The sequence below is a fragment of the Callorhinchus milii genome, unplaced genomic scaffold, assembly GCF_018977255.1.
Source record: "Callorhinchus milii isolate IMCB2004 unplaced genomic scaffold, IMCB_Cmil_1.0 Scaffold11, whole genome shotgun sequence".
In the NCBI taxonomy this organism is placed as follows: Eukaryota; Metazoa; Chordata; class Chondrichthyes; order Chimaeriformes; family Callorhinchidae; genus Callorhinchus; species Callorhinchus milii.
The window spans coordinates 7,124,658-7,148,657 of record NW_024704752.1 but is presented as its reverse complement, the minus strand read 5'-3'; the positions used below and the strand labels follow the sequence as shown (position 1 = coordinate 7,148,657).

General features: G+C 40.0%; 2 protein-coding genes across 3 annotated transcripts; both read left to right on the top strand.

Moving 5' to 3' along the window:
* The first annotated feature begins 1,896 nt into the window (after window positions 1–1,896).
* Window positions 1,897–5,584, top strand: rnf7 (ring finger protein 7). 2 transcript variants are annotated; one of them, XM_007893818.1, is made up of 3 exons: window positions 1,897–2,090; window positions 3,921–3,968; window positions 5,126–5,584. In XM_007893818.1, the coding sequence occupies exons 1-3, from the start codon at window positions 1,925–1,927 to the stop codon at window positions 5,242–5,244; spliced, it is 333 nt and encodes a 110-aa protein (XP_007892009.1). In that variant the 5' UTR covers window positions 1,897–1,924; the 3' UTR covers window positions 5,245–5,584. The 2 variants fall into 2 exon arrangements, with proteins under 2 accessions (XP_007892009.1, XP_007892030.1); XM_007893839.2 differs by having other exon boundaries at window positions 1,897–2,083; window positions 5,126–5,182.
* A 9,832-nt stretch (window positions 5,585–15,416) lies between these two features.
* LOC103178747 (rhodopsin kinase grk7-a) lies at window positions 15,417–22,235 on the top strand. Its single transcript, XM_007893698.2, has 4 exons — window positions 15,417–16,019; window positions 16,308–16,745; window positions 20,832–21,103; window positions 21,511–22,235. Exons 1-4 carry the CDS (start codon window positions 15,417–15,419, stop codon window positions 21,860–21,862), a joined length of 1,665 nt encoding a protein of 554 aa, XP_007891889.1. The 3' UTR covers window positions 21,863–22,235.
* The last annotated feature ends 1,765 nt before the right edge of the window (window positions 22,236–24,000 follow it).

Below are 24,000 nucleotides of genomic sequence, written 5' to 3'. Positions count from 1 at the left end.
CTGTGATTGCCTGCAAAATACACGGTGACTACACTTTCCTGTGAAGCCTGTGAAGCATTTTGAGATGTCCGCCCTGATGTAAAAGACGCTAAGACGCATGGATAATTTATTTCATGCAATTATTTATTTCATTTTCTCTGAAAGAAAGGAGATAAAGCTCTCACACTGCTACGTCTAACCTCAGAGGCACCAGCCAGACCTGGACACATCGGGTGACTACCCCTGTGCTGCCCTCTATTGGGTATGATGTGTAAGTGTAGAAGACCAAATTTATTCTTGTCCTGATGGTGAGAGATTTTATTTACTCTGATCAACTGGGAGTCTGGCCACGTGCGATCCGATTCCCTTGCAATGTTTAAGAGCACAGCTACTGAGAACTCACAATCTGTTTCTTAGTTCTGAGACCGCAATCTCCCTTGGGCTGGGATGGGGGAAGGGAAACACACACATCTCACTTGCTTATGTCTTGGGGAATATGAGAGCAAATTGACAGCAGCCAAGACACAAGGGATCTCAACAATGGAAATAACTGCTCAATTCAACAAGCAGCTTCACCAAACAAGACACTGGTAAACCTTTGCTGCCTGTTCTTCTAGGAACCCCCTACCTGTTAGGCTGTGAGGTAGCTGAATTGTCAGAAGACAAATACTGTCCTACACTGACATGTCTACTCCAGGACCTACTGATGACAGTCTGAGCAGTCACCAAACCCTTGGAGCCCATTTTAGGTATTCGATCCCAAATCACTCACAAAGAGTTGACTTGGCTCCGCTTTCCCTCTCTCTCTTGCCATTGATGTGAATCAACAGTTGAGTTAAATGCGTCATGCGCCTCATGGGCGTTTTGTGGGACCTCGCTGTGTGCAAACTGTTGTGTTTGCTGATGAATAAAGTCATTACACACAAGTGATTGTTGTAAAGTCCGAGAAGATGCATTCACTGCTGTTTTGTGGTGTTCCATTCAGCAATGTAGAACACCGCATCCCAGTGACTTGTTGGCCTATTGGTCCGGACAATGATGGATCATCAGATCCTCAGCCACTACGCCCTGAATCTCTGGAATACTCTCCCTCCCTTGCCTACTCCTTCCCCATCTTCAGGTCGTGCCTGAAGAGCTTCCTCTTCAACCATGTCGACGGCCACCTCCCCCCAGTTCGGCGTTGCGCTCCACCACTGTCAAGTGCTCTGGGACCGGTACCTTCGTGAGGGGCGCTTTATAAATAAAAGTTCTTGTTGTTTGGTGGTTATCACTCAGCTCCTGTTAACCCTGTGAGCCATAGCCCCAACTGGCGGGGTGGTCCCCGCTGGACAAGCAGCGGGAAAAGCTGGGCGGACAACGATATCAATGGCAAGCTTTGCGGTTTGAGCAGGTTGGACTCCGGCGGTTTACCTCAACGCACACTCTGGGGTCCCCCCCCCCACCCCCACCCCAAGCCCGGTCCTTGCCAACCCGCCTCGAATACTTCCCGGGAATTAGGTAAACAGCACGTGTCCCTCCAGGGAGGGAGGGAGGGAGGGAGGGAGAGGGGGGCGCACGTTCCATTCCAACAATCTGTCTCCGGAATTTCCATGTAGAGTTGGGATGCATGGCATTCCCGGTCCGGTTTGGATGCTCTCAAGTATGGGGATGAGTTTCCACACGTGTCAGACACCTGGAATGACCCCCACAAAAAAAATTGTTGCTGCTGTTGTTGTTGGTGGTGGTGGTGGTGGTGTCCGCGCGCCCTCTGGTGGCCGCCTGGTGTCTTCACACCCCCTTTTGATGGTTCTCGGTGACACTGCGCCCAGCGACCACCACCGCCCCCCCACCACCCACCCTGGCGACAGCGCGCCCCCTGGCGGTGCCCCGGTGTCACTGGCCGCCTCCAGGCGCCCCCTGGCGGCGAGCGCGGAGGTGAGCGGCGGGCGGCCAGGCGGCGGGCGCGATGGCGGACGAGGAGGCGGAGGAGCCCGGTTCGGTGCCCAGTGTGGTGGGCCCCGCGGGCCGGAGCGGAGACAAGATGTTCACGCTCAAGAAGTGGAACGCCGTGGCCATGTGGAGCTGGGACGTGGAGTGCGACACCTGCGCCATCTGCCGGGTCCAGGTCATGGGTGAGTCCCGAGTGCGGGCCGCGGGAGCCGGGGCCTCGCGTGAGGAGCGCGGCCGCTGCAGGGAGCTGGAAACCCGGGGAGGGAGGGAGGGGGGGTCGGGGTGAGGGGAAGCCGAACGCCCGGTGTCGCCGCTTTCGGTTTGAAGCCCGAAACCCCTGTGGGCGGCAGTTGATTTCTGAGGGGGGAATAGTGTTTATTAACAGAGAGAAACCGAACCTCCTCCTCCTCCTCCTCCTGTCTGTGTGTGTGTGTGTGTGTCCCTCTCCTGAGGGAGGCTCTGTCTGGGGAAAAGTAGCCCAAAGTCACCCAAACAGTAGCCCAAAAAATAGCCCCATATATTGCGCTTTCCTTTTTCCCCCTCTCCCTCCCCCCTCCGTCCTATTTCGCCCCACGAAATACTCCAGTCACTTCACTTCACTTCACTCCGCAGCGTGTCCTGTCCGGTCCTGTCCTGCGCTGCGCTGTCCTGTCCGGTCCTGTCCTGCGCTGTCCGGTCCTGTCCGGTCCCGTCCTGTGCTGCGCTGCCGAGCGCTTTGAGACGTCTCAGAGGTTCTCTTATCGAACGCAAGCGTTTCCCGTGGTGACCGTGCGGTTTCGGGGGGCAGTGGGTTTGGCCGACCGCGCGCTTTCGAAACCGGGCGAGAAAAGGTCCTCGGACGACGCTGACGACGACGTGGGATTACATTTGCCAAAGCGCCGCTGGCGTGTTGGAGGTCGCGGCAGGGGCTGGAGACGCAGGGAGTTTGGACCCGAGCTGGGGGTTGGGATCAGGAGGGGTGGAGGGCGGTGGGGGGGGGGGTGGGTGGGCGCGGGTCGGAGGAGGGTCTTGAGCTCGTCCATGAAGGGAGGAGGCGCAGGGACTGTGGGATGGAGTTCCAAAGGGTGGGGGCAGAAAGGCTGATGGCCTGACAGCTGATGGTGGGCTGTGCTGGACGGGAGCCGTGGAGAAGACCAGAGTCCGGGAGACGTGGAGAAGGCACGACGTACGACAAAAAACTTTCCCAATCTGGCAACAGTGCCCCCAGATACCCCGCTTAATACCTCCCTCCCCCGCCTGCTTTGACCATGCCAATGTTATGAGTTTTGAGTTAATAATTAGTTAATAATAATCCCTCCAAAACCAAAAATAATAATAAAATTGGTCATTTTCAATTTACGACTGTTTGTGGGACATTGCTGTGTGCGCAATGTCGCCCACAAATATATACAGTCAATTCACTTTACAGTATATTCTGTGAAGCGCTTTGGGACGTCCTCCCGACGTGAAAAGCGCTATATCAAATGCAAGGATTATTATTATTATACGAATGCAGGGAGGGGGATAATAATTAATAATAATCCTTGTGGTTTGGTATAGCGCCTTATCATGTTGTTGAGACATCTCAAAGTGCTTCACATGATATGCTGTAGGATCTAACAAAGAATTTTGGAGCTCGGCAGAAAGAACTTGCACGTTTATAGCACCTGTAATATCATTACTGTCACATGAAGTGACTTTTTTGAAAGTAAATGAAACAGTTATTTTGTGCACCAATAGTAATATTCCTTGCATTTGATATAGTACGTCTTCAAGATGCCTCAAAGCGCTTCACAGGGTATTAATTAAAGTGTAGTGACTGTGTATATTTTGTGGGTGAATTGGCCAGATTACATGATGGATTGTTAGCCATTGTTTCCAAATAGTGTTGAGAGATCTTTACCTCTCACTTGAGAACAGACAGACAGGACCTTGGTTTAACATTTCACCCGAACAATAACATTTCTGACAATGCAGCACTCTACCGGTACTGCACCGAAAACAACATTATTAAAACATTTTGATTTGTTTAGATGCCTGTCTTCGGTGTCAAGCTGAAAATAAGCAAGAAGACTGTGTTGGTAAGTCTAACTGTGTGACTGTTGGATGCATTGATTAATATTTAATGGATTAATGCTGCCTTCATAAAAGTGGAAAACATTATAGAGAACTAGAGTGGAAAGCTTTACCAGTTCGTCCCAAGGCACTGGACAGTTAACGGTTTGCTCACCCACCCAGACTTTGGTAAATTGGACCTTTGGTTCCCTCTCAAGATGTTGTACCTTCTAACTAGCCAACTGAAACAGTTTGTACAATGTGCATTGAAATAATGGATGACTGAGTGATTACAAAGCATAATCTTATCCAAGGATTAGCTTGTGTAACAAAGTGCAAGGTTGACGCATGAGCCATTTATAGCCATTGCTTGATCCTGTGAGTGAAGAATACACTCCAGCAGTTCAGTATAATATGTATTAATAATAATCCTTACATTTGGTATAGCCTCTTCCACGTCAGGAGGACTTCCTAAAGTGCTTTACAGGATATACCATAAAGTGCAATGACTGTATTTTGTGGGCAAACACGCCAGCCGATTTGCACAGCAATTTACCACAAAACAGCTATGAAGTGAATGATTAATTTTATTTGAGGGATTGTTGGCTAGGCCACCAGGAGAAACTTCCTTCTCTTTTTGAAAAGTGCCATGGGATCTTTAACGTGAACCTGAACAGGCAGAAGCCAATATTGGCCAGAGTTGTTCTCTTTGTCTCCTGTTGTGAAAGCATTTACTCCTTTTCTGTTGTAATACAGTGCAAGTAACCCTCAGATACCTTGCCCTTTGTCAGTGAGGTTCAACAGATGATTTAGAAGCTGGTGGTTAGAAGGAGGACCTCAGGCTGATTCTTCCACTCCTTAACTTAGAGCAGAGACCATTGAGATTTCCTAATAACTGGTAACCATACATCATAGTAGTTATCCAGTTAAGGACATTATCCTTCAGCACCTTGGCTGGCAGGGGTTTACAAACCTACCTTCAACCGTGCCTTTGGTCACCTCCCTTTAATACCTCCTTACCTTGTTTGGGTTTCCACACTAGCTCTGAAGCCTGTTCTAGACCTTATACTAAGGGAAAGGCACTGAATTGTGTATATCGTGTTCTAAAATAGGATTTGATCCTTACTGTGTAGTTGACAATGTTTTCATAGAAATACTGACTGGCATTTATTTATTCCCTCAGTGGTCTGGGGGGAATGCAACCACTCCTTCCACAACTGCTGCATGTCGCTGTGGGTGAAACAGAACAACCGTTGCCCACTTTGCCAGCAAGACTGGGTGGTGCAGAGAATAGGCAAATGAGAGGCTGGCTCAGCACTCCGTGTGCAGGGATACTGTCAATATTTAATTTGCTGGGAGCCCAGTTTGCCCTTTTATGTGAAACAGGGCACTGTAACATTGCTGTTTCATTCATCATTTATGCAGGTTTATCAGCCAATGTGCAAGGAATAATAATAATCCTTACGTTCACCAGTGAATGTCTTGTATTTATTAAAAGTTATAAATAAATGATTTTGTAACCTTGTTCAGCTGTATCATTATGTGTATTGGGTTCTGAAAGACATGGTGACTCTCCAACCCGACTGATGTTTCAATGTATGTTTTGAAATTAAAATGTGCATATTTTGGCTATGTTAGAAAACAATTTGGCATTGATTTATTTTAGCTAATTCCTTTATTGTGAAGATTATTTTAAATGAGTTAATTCTGATGGGCAGTACTGAAGTGAGGCCAGATCTCACCATAGCAACAGAGGGCGATGTCCTCACCGTCTCCAAGCCACTGGTTGAAGTGTGGCAGGGCTGGTGGATGGGCACAATGGTGTCTCGGACAGAAATTGGTATATGTACTGCGGAGCGGATTCAGGCAATGAGAGAGCGAAGGGTATCTTGGAGTTGACTGTTTCTGGTGCAGTTCTGTGACATTGTTCTAAAGAGGGATGCTGCTGAGAGTAAGTGACTCAAATTGCACAGCAACAAATTTTGTATTTTATTCAAGTAAAGTATCAAATGAACTAAGGCTATCATTTCCCCTAATCATTTCCAATCTCAACATAAATTACAAGTTGCTGATACCTACAGCACAAACAGCTATGTAGAGTCCTGTAGCATAGTGGTTAGCAGCCTCGCAAGCAAGAGGACCCAGGTTTGATTGGGGCAATACATGATGCAAGTTTTCTTATTCCTCCTTACACATACCTGTTTACCTAGCAGTAATTAGGAACCTGGTTGTTAGTCAATTGGCGGATCGCTTTCTGGGGGTAATCCCTCTAAATAAAAAAGAACAATTGTTTGGTCACTCAATCCACTATTGTTTGTGGGTCACTGCTGTACGCAATTTGCTGCCGCATTTTGCCCACAAAGTATATAGTCAATTCATTTTACAGTATATTCTGTAAAGTACTTTGAGACGATTCAACAACATGATAAGGCGCTACATCAAATGCCACCTTTGGTTTGAGGATATGACTACACTTTCAAGTCTGTAAAGGATTACTCATAGTCAGTTCAGCCACAAAAAAAACAATTATTTACCCCTCATATTTTTAGGCACGTCACTTATATTATTGACCAGTTTTGTTTATTTCCCCTTATCTTCCCTTCCCCACCCACTAGTCATTGTATTGTGAGTAGGATTGTCAGTCATCCCATTAAATACAAATCTTGGTCTTGCAGATGGGGATGTTGTCAAATAGCAAATTATTTGACTTTTAGGCAGTAGCTGTAACTAATAACCATGTAGGATAAATCTGCAGAGTTAAGGGAATTGTATAATTTTTTGAGCCACGGTTCTTTCATCTTAAGTATATATATGTATGCACTTGCCATATACGTGCAAGTTGTTGTTAATGAAAAATGTGCAAGTGACATTTCAATGCTCTTTATAAAGATTTTTGGGGGAAAATTTCAATGATGTCAAATACTTTACAAAATTAACCAAACATTCCACAAATAATCTAACATGTCTCCAGGACATTTGAGGCACGTGAGGCACAGTGGGGTCCACTTTTTGAACTAGGATTTTCTTAGATGCTAGTGATTATGAAGCGCATTAAAATGTTGGCACGTAACTTTGAACTTAGCTCCTTATCAAATGGTTATGCTACACATTTAACCTAGGTCACATCATTGACCCAGATACTCATGCTAATCCCCAGGCAATTCAGGGAACCAAACAAATTATACAGATAATGACAGCTAAGTGTTTAGTAGCAAATCTGGCTTTGACCTGGACATATAGGTGAAGACTGAACTGCCATGTACTGTATTTCTTTGAAAATGTTGGAAAACTTAAAGCACTACAGGATCACTTTTATATGTAGTCAGAAAAATATCAATGGTTTTCATATTAAGAACCAATGTGCACATATATTTTCGTGAAATACAGCCTTGATAACTGTTCAAGAATGCATCTTATCCCTTTGTAATCTCATGTCAAATAGCCTATGATAATTTTTTAAAAAATAATCTCCCTCCTTTAGTATTGGTAACATTACAAATAATAATAATAATAATCCTTGCCTTTGATATAGCACCTTATCACGTCTTTGAGACGTCTCAAAGCGCTTCACCAAATATACTGTAAAGAAACAAAAACAGAAGTCACTGGAACACTCAGCAGGTCAGGCAGCATCTATGGATGCTGCCTGACTGAGATAGATAGATTTCTTATTGCAAAAGGGATTTAGGGATATGGGGATAAGTCAGGGTTAGGTTATTATCTGGAGTTAGATTAGAAGATCAGCCATGATTGAATGGCGGGACAGGTTCGAAGGGCCGAATGGCCTACTGCTCCTATAATAATAATAATAATCCTTGCATTTGATATAGCGCTTTTCACGTCGGGAGGACGTCCCAAAGCGCTTCACAGAACACACTGTAAAGTGAATTGACTGTATATTTGTGGGCGAACGCGGCAGCCAATTGCGCACAGCAATGTCCCGCAAACAGTCGTAGATTGAAAATGACCAATTTATTATTGTTTTGGTTTTGGAGGGATTATTATCAGGTGTGTGGAGTAAGGAAACTTGCCCAAGGTTTCGCCCTGCCTGGAATTGAACTCAGGTCTCCCGCTTGCAAAGCGAGTGCTCTAACCACTGAGCTACAGGACTCCTACATGTTATGTTATGGAGAAAAGAAAGTGAGTCAACGTTTCGGGTCCACGACCCTTCGTCAGAACACTATTATGCCCGGAAAAGCGATCCGCCAATCGACTAACAACCAGGTTCCACTTACTGCTAGGTAAACAGAGGCGCGTGGAGTAAGGAAACTTGCCCGCCATTTTGCCCTGCCGGGAATCGCACCCAGGTCTCTCGCTTGCGAGGAGAGTGCTCTAACCACTGAGTTACAGGACAGTTCCTTTGTTCATCAGTTCTGTTTATTGGTTTGCCTATTCCTGGTTAGTGCAGTGATGAACAAAGCAGGTAACAGCTGGTGTCTGGCAATAGGATTTCAGAGGACTATAGCAGCTTGAGGTCTTCTTGCTCACCTGCCCTCAAGGTGATCAACATCTTATATAAATGGATGATCACCTCAGCAACAATGCAGTACTTACATGAGCTCACAACAGTGGTATAGCAGCTTAGAAAACAATTCAACAAATTCCATTTGTATAAGTAAGGAGGACCTAAAATAAGAGTGAGGTAAAGGCACACAAGTTTTCATTTTTAAATAAAACCCACATAGAAGGTTCAACTGAGTAGGTACAGTATTTGCCCAGTAGTGTTGCAAATTTTTAAATTACTTGATTAGTTCCAAAATATAACTTTGCAACCACTCTTCAGAACTTTTTTGTTGATGTTTTGCATATTCTAAGTATAAAATGTAGGTCAAAATCGCTACTTGAAACAAATGAAACAGTTTGGTGAAGTAAACAGACTGTGGAGCAGATTGGTGACCTGAGTTATCTGTTAGCTGCAGGTGGTGCTATCCAGTATTGTAATACTAATGTAAAAGTGTGGTTGGTTAGAAGCCAGCAGCAGTCAATTTTCCCTGCCTCCTCTGACCCAAATAGCCTGAAATTTACTGATAAATATTGTGGGTTCCTGTACCCTAGTTTTAGCAAAATGGAGCAGTTATACAACGGCAAGCAATATGATGCTTCAATCACTTTTCTCAAATTGCCTTATACTGTACTTCCAAACATCATAAACTCCTGATAGTGGATTACTAAGACGTTTCATAGACAAGTGGTGGAGCACTAAGAAAACCTTTGATATCTTAATGGCTCAGTTAGTAAGTGAAACAGCAATATTGACTGGGAAAATAGATATCATGTTTGTATCTCTAGTCTCTGGGACCTGATCTCAGGTGGGGCAATAATAGGAGTACTGTAGTGCATCTTCTGCTGAAGATGGGAGTTCTCTAATTTTTACATAGCAACATACGGTAATAATAATAATCCTTGCATTTGATATAGCACCTTATCATGTTGTTGAGATGTCTCAAAGAGCTTCACGGAATATATTGTGGGCAAAACGTGGCAACCAATTGCGCACAGCAGTGTCCCACAAACAGTTGTAGATTGAGTCACCCAAAAAACATTGTTTAGGGGGGGTGGTAGTATATATAACATAAGGTATATTCCCTGTAACTATCTGCTTCTAGCATGAATTAAGAATGTTTTTTTTACTTGTTTATGTAAATACAGTATTTATGTAACTAAACAGTAGGGGAGTGGATTAACTAGATGCAGTGGTTTCAAGGATACAGTGGTTTCACTGATGCTGTCAACTCTTATAATACTAATCAAGTATTTTGTGGTATCATTTTACTTTAGTAAGTTTAACAGTATTTTTTGCATATACAGGTATAGTGAGTTAGATAAGACTGATAACGCCATAATTATTATAAGATAAAGCCAGGCTTATGTAGCTCCCTTGAATCATCAGCCTTGACAACACATTCAGCAAAGGGCTGATTCTGTGCATTGCTGTTGGCTGATTAAGAATAAATGTTTTACTAAAAATCACAATTACTGAATTACTGATAAGCTAGCAGAAAAGGGCTCGCTGGCATTTAAAGCATATATTTTCTAAATTATATTGGACATAAATCTTTGACAAATTGCTCAGAAATATTTCAATGAGACATAAAGGAAATGGATATATTAGTAACAATAATGACAAGTATTGTTGTGAAATGAATACGGCATACTCTTTCTTTGTTATTTGTATACATGAAGTATTTAAGAGGGGTGTTATTTTTACATTGTGTCTCAGTTAGCAAGGGATAAGTGATGTACAAGTGTATTTTACACCAGGGAATAATATAGTGATGGGGTTAAAATGTTATACTACTTTATAATAGGTACTTTGCTTAATACTAGCTTTTACTGTATTTTTTAGCGATTACTTTAATTTACATCATATTGTTAAGTTGATTGGAATTGACTTATTTTTAAATGTTGTCTCTTGACACTTCCTAGCATATTCTTTCATGGTTCTATGTTCTAACCATTCTCTCGTATCAACTCAAAGCAGATTTGTGTATGAATTTAAAGAGTGAGTATTGGGAGACTATACACCCGTTGGGATGATGTCACAGCCGAGTCCAATCCTATTCACATTCTTGGCCGTCCACACCCATGGTTTATATGACTAACTTTTCTCCTCCCTAGCCCGGGTGTTAAGACCAATTTACCACCCATATTGTTGCTCATGATCAGCTAACTCAGCACAGAGTAGGAATCGAACCTACAACTTTCTGGTCTGTCTGGCTTGATACTACAATGGTCAGATGTTTTACCCACCCAGGGCCTTGAGCAAATGATTTACTATTATGAACTAACAACATGCTTTGTATTGTGCAGAAGTTCCACTATGGGATGTTTCAAGCTGTTATAAGACTCCCTACTAATTGGTATAGGATTTAATTAAATATTTATCTCTATTGTAATCAAAATAAACAGTGTTTTGTGACATAACAACAAGATTACATTTGTATAGCGCGTTTCACGTTGGGAGGACGTCCCAAGGCGCTGGACAGAGTACAGCATTTCAGGCATAAGATTAATATTTGTCCAGTAAAACATACCCAATTATGACAAATCATATTTTGCAGCAAGGCAACATAAAATCATGACAAATCATAAAATCATAACGTCGGTGTAAATCCCGCAAGATATTTTTGCTCTGCTGATATCTTAAGATATTTTAACTCTATCCCATAATTTTATCAGCCAATCGCAATAAGGGATTATAGCCATAAGGTGCAAACTAATGATTGTTGTGTATGAAATTAAGTTTGAGGGCTCAGTGCCATTTTAAATAACCGGTACTTGCTACAATTTTGTTTAAAAGCTTGTATTGTTTATTGGTCAGTACAATACAGCACTAATTAATTAATCTGCAGCAGTGGTTGCTTGTGCAAGATGCAGGCCTTAAACAGCAGAGACCTGCATACAAATAGACATGGTAGCAACTCTGTTCAGTTGCTTAGATACCCATAAACACTGGCTCACTGTCATCACAGTCAAAATGAAGGTAATTTATTTTGTGTGTATGCGGAAGGGGATAAGATTGGGCACAGAGGTTGGAGCTAGACAAATCTGTCGTCTGAGAATATGAAAATGTCCATCTAGATTTATTTTAATTTAGAAAAGAATGAACAAACGCAACAACTAGCACTTGTATAGCGCCCCTCGGGCAGGGTTGCGTTCCAGAGCGCTTGCTAAAACAATGCATCCATGAAGCACAAGCTCTTAGAAATGGAGCTGATAGCAGCCTTCTAACTGTACAACGGCAAGGTAAGGCATTAGTATTGATCTGTAGGTCTTAAAAAGATAAATGAGGGAATTGTAGACTGCTGAGTCAATTACAAGCAACATATACAGTGGCCAACATAATGAAGCAGAATTGGGACACTCCAATAGTCAGAGGCAGTCTGGACTGATCTTCCACCCAGTCTTACTCCCACCCCCATCAACTTAATCAGAGTAACTTAAGATATGATTGTCATTCTAATCATGTGGGCTTTCAGTTTAAAATTATTATAAACTCCATAATTGTCTAAAATAAGATATAATGCTTCTTACCAGGGCACAGTAACTTTGCAATGTGTTTTAGTATGCCCACTAAAGTTGGAGAATGGTACTATGGCAACCAGCAAATTATTGTAATAATTTAAAAGCCATCTTTGTCCCTAGGCAAAGGGGCTACAACTTAGCTAGGTTCCCTTAGCTAAAACCTTCATTTAAAGTACATAAGATAGACATATTTGCTTGGACAGAAATTGTTATGCCTTCAATGTCATTGCCCAATAAAATAATATGTAATTAATTTGTAAATCAGTTATCAGTTGCTTGTCAGGTGTTGAGAACTAAATTTCATTTTTAAAATCTCGAATACTGACACTGACCTATCTTAACACTACTTGTTCAATTAAGATATTCTCTTAGTCTATCAATTGCAGTTGGCTGTGATTCACATAATGTCCTACAATACATTAGAATACATGAGAACATACAGCACAGAAACAGGCCATTCAGCCTAACTGATCTATGCCGGTGTTTATGCTCCATATGAGCCTCCTTCTGCCCTTCCTCAACCAAGCCTTCAAGCATAACCTTCTATTCATTTCTCCCTCATGTACCTATCTAGCTTTCCCTTAAATACACCTATGCCATTTGCCTCAACAAGTCTTTGTGGTAGCATGTTCCGCATTCACACTACTCTGTGTGAAGACATTTCTTCTATCTTCCTTATTTGATCTATTTGTGACTATTTTATATTGATGGCCCCTGGTTTTGGTCTCCCCCACAAGTGGAAACATCTTCTACCATGTCTACCCTATCAAAACCTTTCATAATTTTAAAGACCTCTGTCAGGTCACCCTGTACCCTCCTCTTTTCAAGAGAAGAGTCCAAGCATGTTCAGTCTTTCCTAATAGATATAACCTCTCAGTTCTGGGATCATCCTTGTGAATCTCCTCTGCACCATCTCCAGTGCCTCTACATCCCTTCTATAATGTGGGGACCAAAACTGCACACAGTATTCTAAGTGTGGTCTAACCAAAGTTCTAAAGAAGTTTACCATAACTTCCCTGCTTTTCATTTCTATCCCTCTGGAAATGAGCCTCAATGCCTGGTTTGCTTTTTATGGCCTTATTAACCTGCGTTGCTACTTTTAGTGAATTGTGTATCACTTTGCTCCTCTATCCCATTTAGATTTTTATTTTCCAGGATGTATGTGACTTCCTTGTTCCTTCTACCAAAATGTACCACCTCAGACTTTTCTACATTGAAATGCATTTGCCATTTAAATGCCCATTCAGCAAGTTTATTAATGTCTTGCTGTAACTTGTTGCAGTCCTCCTCTGTATTAACTATTCTTCCCAATTTGGTGTTGTCCGCAAATTTTGAAATTGTACTGATGATTCCTGAGTCCAAATCATTAATGTATTCCAGCAATACAGCTGGAACATTTCATTCATCTCATGATCTGTTTATGTGATTTTCCCAAGTGCATTACATTAACAACAAAGTTCTGGCTATGTTATTACAGAATGTCCACAAGTTCTACAAATATCATATCAGAACAGTATCTAAAAGCTTTATCGTTTATACTTTGCAGGCACTGAGGTCAATACTTGGAAGTATTTAAGAGGATTGGTTTCCTGGTACTTAGATGCTCTTTGAAATTCCCTACATTGAATGTTGCTGATCATGGCTTTATTTTCTGGGGGTGGAGTTTTACATGGCATGTGTACATCTTCAAAAGTAACAAGAAGAAATAAGATGTTAGGTCATCCTGCACTATTTCCTTACAAGCTATTAGCAACTGGTTCCACATGAACAATGACAGTAGCTCAGCTAAAGAATTACACTGGACACCTGTAAGAATAGTGACAAAAGTATCTTAAGATTGGAGTAATAATAAAGAACTTGTTTCTATGATACTGTACTGAACTGTCTTACATTGGTTCTACAGACTAACAATTCCAGCAATGTAGTACAATGCAACATGTTGCTGAGCTTCTTTGTTCTCCACTTCCTCCTAAAGTGTGCTATGCACTACATCTGGGCATCTGAGAATGCTGCATTTTGTAAATGTTTTCCATATTATTATATGTTCTCCATTTCATTGAGTATCAATCTTGATATGAAAAACATAATTTCAAGCATGGTCAAATAGCTCTTAATACAATAAAGTCCATTCAAATCGTAAGCTTACTTTTCACCTAGTATTTTCTCATCTACTAGAATGGAGTCTATTGTCACCAACCAATGTAAATTGCAATCTATACATTTTTTAACTTGTTTATTGGTCATTAATTTCATGGCTATTTATCGGACATTGCTGTATGCAAATTGTTTGCCGCATTAACCTACAAATAAACATACTGTCACTACATTTTATAATAAAATCCTGTAAAGTACTTTGAAATGTTTTGATGACTTGATGGCATTAAATAAAATGCAAGGATTATTATTGCATAATACATACCGACTTTTTATAGCAATGTAAATTATACAGTCCCCATCGCAAAATGAAATGGAAAAGCTCCCCAAATTAATGAAAATATATTCGTTTTTGTGAATATGCTTAATTCAATTCAAACTGGTGTCCTCCTAAAGATTCATTTTCTAGGTTAATTTGCTTCAAAAGTGAATTCCAAAATCTTTACAAGGAAATTCACAAACAGGTAAATGTACAACAAAAGGTGAAATTCTCCTGCTCTGCCTTATAATAAATAAATCCAGTTCCACTGCATCCCTATTGCCAAACAGATCAATTTCAAGCTCCTCACATTCCTTTTCAAATCCCTTCATACCCTGGCACCTCCCTACCTCTCTGACCTGCTTACTCCCCAATCCCCTAGCCACTGGCTCTGCTTGACTGGCTCCGGCCTCCTGTATGTCCTTCGTACCCTCCGTTCCACCATCGGTGGCCTCGCTAAGCCCCAAAACTCTGGAACACTCTTCCTCTATCCCTACATCTTGCTCTTTCCTTCCCCGTGTTCAGATCGCACCTGAAGACTTTCCTCTTCGACTATGCCTACGTCACTTCCCCCTCCCAGGCTTGGCGTCATGCTCCATCACTGCCAAGCGCTCTGGGACGCTACCCTGCTTGAGGGGAGCTAAATAAATGCAAGTTGTTGTTATTACATACATTTGATGAAAATATTTATTATTAATTTTGTTGCAAATCATATACAGTAAATGTGTTATAAAATCTGAATGAATAAGTTACAATTTAACATATTTGACCACCTATTTCAAGTAAGTTATCAACTGCATACCACAAATGTCACCGACAACTAAATATAGAATGTGAAATCTACTTAAGACAGAAACCTCTTACATATCACTTTCCTAGAACAGAACATCTAAAGGTACTTAAGGAAATCTGCATAGGGTATTTAATGGTTAAAACACATTACAACTACTCAGTACGTCTGTACAGCTACACCAGCTACATACAGTATAGCAGCAGAAGTTTTCACATTGAGTGAGGACCTACAAAATAAAGCAAGATGTGTGATATGGGAGGACTCGATAACTTAATAGCCAACACGGCTTACCTGCAGGCCAGAAAAAGCGTCGATGGAGATATCAAGGAAATGCAAAAGAGAAGAAGAAGTCTCTCTCTGCCGAGTCGAGATCAATGTATTGAGTTGAGACAAAAGATTTGTGTCGAATATGAGGATGTGTGTGAACAGCAACCCATTGGTAAAAAGTTTTTCCATAAATTTACAGAAACAGTCCCAGAATATAGAATAGCTACTGATTTTCTGAATGAAGTGAATAATATTGAACTGGCTGAAAACGGGGCAAGGGAAAATCTCCTACAAAATGTGGTGATCAACTTTATGAAAGCAGATTCAAAAAATTATTTATCATTTCTCAGTGAAGAATTGGCTTCTAAATGCAAAAGTGCAGAAGATAAAGACTTTGAGGATCTCCTTGTTATGGTTAAACTAGAAGTCAGAAAGTTCCTCATGGGTACCCCCTTTCAGGACTTTCAAAACAGTCCATTTTTTGACAAGTACACGCAATGGAAAGTCTTTGAACGGCAGCCTATAAATGAAAAGTACTTTTATGAATTTAGAGTATTGGGCAAAGGTGGATTTGGAGAGGTAAGAGCTTGATTTTGTACAATTTAAGGTTTCAGTCATTTAATAATGTGTAATAATTCACAATTGTGTAATAATATGTGTAATTATTAATGTGTAATAATTCAAGAAAGTTTGCATTTCGTAATCCAACTGACCAAAAGATTTACAATTAAGGTAAAAATATATTTAATGTTAAACTAAGCATGCTTTTGAACCTTTTAGACTCACATAAGAAACTTAGACAATTTATAGGGGACTATTTTGAAAATGAATTCAACTTTTTTAAGTGTCAAAATTTGTTTTGATTAGGTGTGTGCTATACAAGTGAAAATAAGTGGGAAAATGTATGCCTGTAAAAAGTTGGACAAAAAACGACTGAAGAAGAAGAATGGAGAGAAAATGACCCTACTGGAGAAAGAGATCTTAGAAAAGACAAATAGCAGGTTCATTGTGAATCTGTCTTACGCCTTTGAAACTAAGAGCCATGTTTGCTTGGTCATGACCTTGATGAATGGAGGAGATTTGAAATTTCATATTTACAACATTGGAGACAGGGGAATCGAAATGAGCCGTGTACAATTTTACACAGCACAAATAACGTGTGGACTTTTGCATCTTCATTCAATCAACATTGTGTATCGTGATATGAAGCCCGAGAATGTGCTGCTGGATGAGAATGGGAACTGCAGGCTTTCAGATCTAGGACTGGCAGTGGAAATCATCAATGGGAAAAAGACTAACCAGAGGGTAAGGACAAACAGGCATAAGATGCTCACAAAACTGTTCCCACTTCGAACCTTGGAGATTTCTTCTTAATCCCATCAGATAATGTCATCATTAATACATCAGTAAAGTCTTTACCCGTCACCATCTATTTTATTGCTTATGTCAGCGGATAAAGAGATTATGTTAATTATATTGCAGGTTGTTCGGGACCCCACATCCTAGCTATAACCCTCAAAAGCCAGAAAGACTTACTAATGTAACCTTTTTGAATGTCTTGTTATTCTGTCATTTTAATTTGGAAAGATACAACAATTAGCTATATTATTTTAAGGAATGTGTCACTAACTCTACTTGGTAATCTCAGAAAATCCTCTTAGTCCTATTTAAATCTCTCCATAATATAAATACTAACCTCAGAATTTAAACAAAAAATTCCAATGACATCATAAACTACACAAGTGTTATTAATAGTAATAATCCTTGCATTTGATATAGTGCTTCATCAAGTCATTGAGATCAAAGTGCGTCACAGAATATACTGTAAAGTGAATTGATTGTATAGTTTGTGGGTGAAACGCAGCAGCCAATTGCAAACCAGTCATGGATGTTTTAGTCATTAATATGGTGGTCATCCACCTAGGACTACACTTTAGTTAAGTCCTATACAGTAATTAAGCTAATAATTGCCAACATCCTGGTGTGTATCATCATTTATTATTTGTAAATAGTTTGTGCATTAAGTAAAGAAGTGCTGGGAAACTTTCATCAGTGAAGATAAATGAAAATGTAGTTATTAATTTGGATTATTAAACATAAATTAAAAATAAGGGTAAAGTTGCGAGTTCAAGCAACACAATAACAAGACCCAACCACAGCATGTTGGGGTGATAGGACCTGGGGTTTCACCCTAATCTTAATACTATGAGTTCGCTGACCTAACGGTATTAAACGTCAGTGAGGTTAAACAAGAAAAAAAGGAAGATCAATTATCTCAACATAGACCAATTATCAATTATCTCCACTGGATAGTCCTTATTTGGTAGACGTGGGAAGTATGCTGACAATTCTTTTTGGCCCAGCAGAATGCTTCCTAAACATTTTCCCCACTACTGATTTTATACGCCTATAATTCTGGTTCAGTTTTTTCACTTTTTTTTTTGATTATCAAGATCTCATTACTTGTTTCAGATAATAATAATCCTGAAATTTTGCATAGCGCTTTCACATTGGGAAGACATCTCAGAGTGCTTCACACTATAAAATGCAATGACTGTGTATATTTGTAGGAGAATGTGGCAGCCAATTTTCAGATAGTCTTTGAATCTGGGGAGCTTACAAAATATAATAATAATCCTTATATTTGGTAGAGCATCTTTCATGACTGGAGGACATCCCAAAGTGTTTCACAGAATCTACTGTAAAATGTTGTGTAGTTTGTTTTGTGGGCAAGCACAGTAGACAATTTGTGCATGAACGTCCCACAAACACGCATTAAAAAATGACCAATTTTATGGGGGATTTTTGGCCAGGACACCGGGATAAACTCCCTTTCCTTTTCGAATAGTGCCATGGGATCTTTAACATCCACTTGAACAAGCAGACAAAGCCTCAGTTTAAAGTCTCATCTAAGAGATCTCCAACAATGAAGCATTTCCCCAGCTTTGCACTGGACTGTCAAGTTAGACTATATGAATTTGACCCCACAACATCCTGACTCAGAGGCAAGGATGCTACAACTGAGCCAGATTGACACATAATACTAGCCAAAGTCTTCCTGATCAGTTTCCCTGAGGATTCAAGTCATATCCCGTCTGATCAAGGCATTCTTTAGACATTTAAGACCCCAAAAGTCATTTAGTTTAATCCTTTAAATATCATTTAAATTTAGTTTGTGTAGAATTGTAGAAAATTCTTAAATTCAGGTCTTAATCTAGAAACCAGTTGCCCCACAGTTCTCAGCAATTTAAAATTTACATACTAACAAGTGGAATGTCCGTCCTTTGATAAATAATATATTTAATTAAATTTTCTTTTGACAAACAAAAAATATTGACCTCTATATATAGATTACCGAGTCAGTTTGATTGGATCTGTAATTTGTCTGGTGTCTTGTCTCATGAAAACAAAATATGAAGAAATAATTTAATCTGATCCTCTATTGCACTTCTGATATTGTCCTTTAGGAGAATTATTTGGTTGAAATACTTTTGGCACTTTGTAAAGAGCTAAAAAAAATGTAATCCGTCTCATTGCTGACAGGAATATGCCTTCCACCAGTTGCTGATTATAAAATGTCAGCTCACACAGCTTCCATATACAAGACAACAATTGCAGACAAGAAGCATAGCATATACCTGAGAACAAATAAGCAGAGTATTAGAAAAAGAAACATGAGGTCGCAAGAATAGTTCAGATGAAGAAGGTCCTTTTGCCCGCCTGATCTCAAGCTTCCTGGCCTCAACCATCCTTCATGACAGCCTAATCCAGTTGTTAATTACCATCTAGATTAAAAAAAAACTTCCTGGTATCCTGGAAGTCTTGCATCCTGGTAAATTGATTAATTTTTACTCTTGCAGAATATGGTGCCATCTGAACCCATTTTCAGATTAGTGCTATAATTACAACCTGCTAACAATGGTTGTTAAGGGTGTGCTGCATTGTTGCCAGTGCCATCCTTTGGAGGAAACATTAAACCAAGGTCCCATCTTGCCCACAAAATACAGAATCAATCCACTTTACAGTATATTCTGTGAAGGGCTTTGATACATCTTAATGACGTGATAATAATAATAATAATCCTTGCATTTGATATAGCGCTTTTCACGTCTTCTAGATGTCTCAAAGCGCTTCACAGAATATGCTATGAAGTGAACTGATTGTATATTTGTGGGCGATCTGCGGCAGCCAATTGCGCACAGCAATGTCCCACAAACAGTCGTGAATTGAAAATGACCAATTTATTATTGTTTTGTTTTTTGGAGGGATTATTATCAGGTGTGTGGAGTAAGGAAACTTGCCCAAGGTTTCGCCCTGCGTGGAATTGAACCCAGGTGTCTCGCTTGCAAGGCGAGTGCTCTAACCACTGAGCTACAGGAGCCCACAATATATATATATTGCTATGTTAAATGCAAGGATTATTATTAATATTATTTGCCTGTTTAGGTGTAGGTTAAAAATTCCATGGCACTATATACAACGGAAGGGAGTTTCTTCCAATATCCTGGCCAACAATCCCCCAAATCACTTCATGATTGTTTGTGGAACATCTGTGCGTAAATTGGCTGCTGCGTCCTCTTAAAGTAAATCCTGTGACATGCTTTGAGATTTGTTGCCGATGTGAAAGGCACTACATCAAATGCAAGGATTTTTATTGTATGTTTAATAAGTTAGGCATTTACCTTGTCAATATTCATGCGATTCCATTATGAATGTTTTGTACATTTTATTTGTATTCTATTGTACAAACATTTGTGAAATTAAACTGCTGTATAGGTAGATGAGTAATTTTGAGTAAGATGAAACTCTTTATTAGTCTAACAGCTTAGAAATGCTTTTTCATATGTAATAAACTCCTAATAACTCATCACTCCAAAGAAAAAGGGCTTAGTGATACATTAGAGTACACTAGAGTACATTAGAATATACAGCACAGAAACAGGTAATTCGGCCCAACTGCTCTATGCCAATGTTTATGTTCGACATGAGACTCCTCCTGCCCTTCCTCAACTAAGCCTTCAAGCAATACCTTATATTCCTTTCTCCCTCATGTACCTGTCTAGCTTCCCCTTAAATACATCTATGCTATTTCCCTGAACCCCTTGTGGTAGCATGTTCCACATTCCCACTACTCTCTGTGTAAAGACATTTCTTCTAACTTCCCTATTTGATCTATTTGTGACTATTTTATATTGGTCTCCCCCACAAGTGGAAACATCTTCCCTATGTCTACCCTATCAAAACTTGATGAGTTATCCGGAGTGGCGAGTTAGGCAAATGTACAAATATGTAAATAAATGTGGCATGATAACTTAATTGTTAGTGACACATTAAACCACGGTTGAGTTATCAGGAGTTTACTGTAAATGCATTTTGTTTTCTTTAATACAGGCAGGAACAAATGGTTACATGGCTCCAGAGATTTTAAAAGAAGAAAACTACACATACTCTGTGGACTGGTTTGCTCTCGGATGCAGCATATATGAGATGATTGCAGGTCGAACACCATTCAAGGATTTCAAAGAAAAGGTCAGCAAAGATGAAGTGAAGAGAAGAACCTTGGAAGATGAAGAAACATATCTGCACGGCAACTTCACAGATGAGTCTAAAGATATTTGCAAATTGTTTTTGGCAAAGAAAATAGAAGATCGATTGGGCTGCAAGTAAGGAACTCAAGATCGATAAATTAGTGCTGTAATCTCTAGAATAGGCCTGAATTGTAAATTAATTGCATGCCTTTTTCATTTTAAATTAGCTTCGGCTTTGTATATCTCAGAGTTTCTTACTAATATATAACAGTAGTCATTCAGGTTAAAAACCCATGTGTGCTACATCACGTATGGTAACATAATAATATAATAATAATCCTTGCATTCGATATAGTACCTTAACCCTCAAAGTGAATCTAAATAGCTGAGCCTTAACTCACTGTTATGAACACTCTAAATAAAGCATGTTCAAATACGCTTGTATTTGATATTATGCTATCTTAAATACAAGCATTATATTATTAACACCAATTACAAGTGTCATTTATTAAAGTTGATTTAATTTATTTGATTTCATTTAGCCAAGAATGTAGTGATCCGAGAAAACATTCTTTCTTCAAATCCATCAACTTTCAAAGATTAGAAGCTGGACTTGTCGATCCTCCTTTCGTGCCAAATCCTGCTACAGTATACTGTAAAGATCTTGGAGACATTGCTGATTTCTCTGAGGTTCGAGGTATTGACATTGACGAAAAGGATAAGAAGTTCTACAAGAAATTTGCAACTGGTTCTGTCCCCATCCCCTGGCAGGAAGAAATGATTGAGTCTGGTCTCTTTGAGGAACTCAACGACCCTGCCAGACGGGAGTCAAAAGCAGGCTTCTCTGCAAATGGCAGTGATGAAGCTAAATCGGGTGTATGTACAATTCTGTGAATGTAAGCTACAGTATTTTGATTTATGTTTTGTCCCTATAATTAATATTATTCTTTAACAGGATGGTAAGACAATAGTAAGCTTCTCCACACATATCACATTTCTTTGCTGATTTTCTGGATTTGCTGATTTAAGGATGAAAATTTGAGTTTTGTAGATTAACTTTGTAGATTATAAAACTTGGGTACTTGCAAAATCCAAATGTGGAATTCTGAACACAGGTATCACATAAAATTGACAGCTAAATAACAAAATTAAATAAAGTTCCTGCCAAGATTTGGCACATATACCAGCTATTTGTATGGGGCACATCAGATTGAAATAATTCGTCAAAATTACCAAAAAAAATCAGGTATTTGTAAATTAATCTTTTGGTACAATATTAGGTTTCTCTTGAATGCTACAAGTTTCTTTGAGGAGTTTTCCTTCTCTTCCATAGATATCCTAAAACTGGTGAAGATTATGCTTTTAGAAAATCCAAGTAAAAATGCTAATTAGGATTTGAACTTGTGTCTCATAGCTGATAATAACTCAACATTGCAGTAACCCAGGGTCCTACAAGTTGAGTTTATAATGATTTTTTCTTTGTTATCTAATGAGGTAATTCATTTTCAAAAATGTAATTTCTATGTAGTGTGACAGTACAGCAAGTTTACTGGTAGGGTATGTGTTTGTGCTTGTGATTACCTAAATAGTGAGCTCCCAAACTTAGCTATGGTTAGCGTTTGAAAAACACTGAACAGGAAAGAAGGGAAACATTTAAAGAGTGAGTCATCCCAGCTGCTCTCATACCTGTTACTGGGCATCTCAATAAAGTCTAGAGGCTTGTGAGCCCACCCTCTTGGGTAGGAAACGGTACATAATACAGGGTAACTTAAACAACAATAACAAGATTACATTTGTATTGTGCCTTTCACGTCGGGAGGATGTCTCAAGGCGCTGGACAGAGTACAGCATTTCAGACCCGAGCTGGGGTCGGGGTGGGGGAAGGGAGTGGAGGGGAAGGGGGGGTGGCCGATGCCACGGTCGAAAAGGAGGGTCTTGAGGCGGGACTTGAAGGAGGATAAGGAGGGGGCGAGGCGGAGTGACTGGGGGATGGAATTCCAGAGGTTGGGGGCAGAGTGGCTGAAGGCTCTCCTGCCAATGGTGGGGTGGTTGTGTCGGGGAATGTGGAGCAGGCCAGAGCCGGCCGGCTGAGCGGAGCGAACGGGCGAAAAATATATTTTAAGTGCAGCTATTTTGTCTTGATTAAATACAGCTTGTTTGTTTCATGTAAAACTTCTATGAAATAAAAAAATTATAAAAAGTTAAATAATGTTAATGGGTTTTCAATCTGACTGGAAATATTATTTTGTTATATGTTATACCTTAAAGGTGGAATAGAAGTTGGAAAATAAATAAATATATAGAAAATAATAGATTTATTGCTCATAAGTTAGTAATACAATTAAGGAAGGTAGTTAATGTTGTAAATCAATAGTAACCCTTGTCCCGCATTTATACTGCTGGTGTCAAGTGACTTTGTTTCCAGCAATATAATGATATGAAGTGGGAAACCTGATATATAGTATCCAATCCATTTTGTATTAGTTCTGCATTGGTTAGGAGCTTTTGCATAACCAAATACCCAATCTAAGAGACTACAAAATTAATTGTGTGAGTGGCTCTTTAATAGCATTAAAAATGTCAATTGAAATTCTTAGGTTGTCCACTGGGAAACCAAAGCTGCATTGTGGAATACTCCAGTGACGTGAAGAGCTGGACTCCAATGCAATTCGTACTGGTTCACCCCATGTTTATATTGTATTGCACTGTGCATAGTGAATTGAACCATCAAAAAGATTCAGAGACAGCACCCGATACCCAATATTGGATTGTGGCCTTAAAATCCTTTGTTTGTATCTGTTATTATTCATGATAAATTTGAGTTCGATATTTCATTCTGCTTTTTATGCTTGGATAGGAACTGAGTGAACAACTCATGTTAGTGTACTCTGTTTCTTTGGTGTATAATGTTCACATCAGATTGACTATTCTTTCATTTACTGCAGGTTTTAATTAATCAATTAATTATTTTACTGTTAGCTGCTGAAACCCTCATTCGTGCTTTTGTCACCTCCAGTCCTGCCAATGCACAC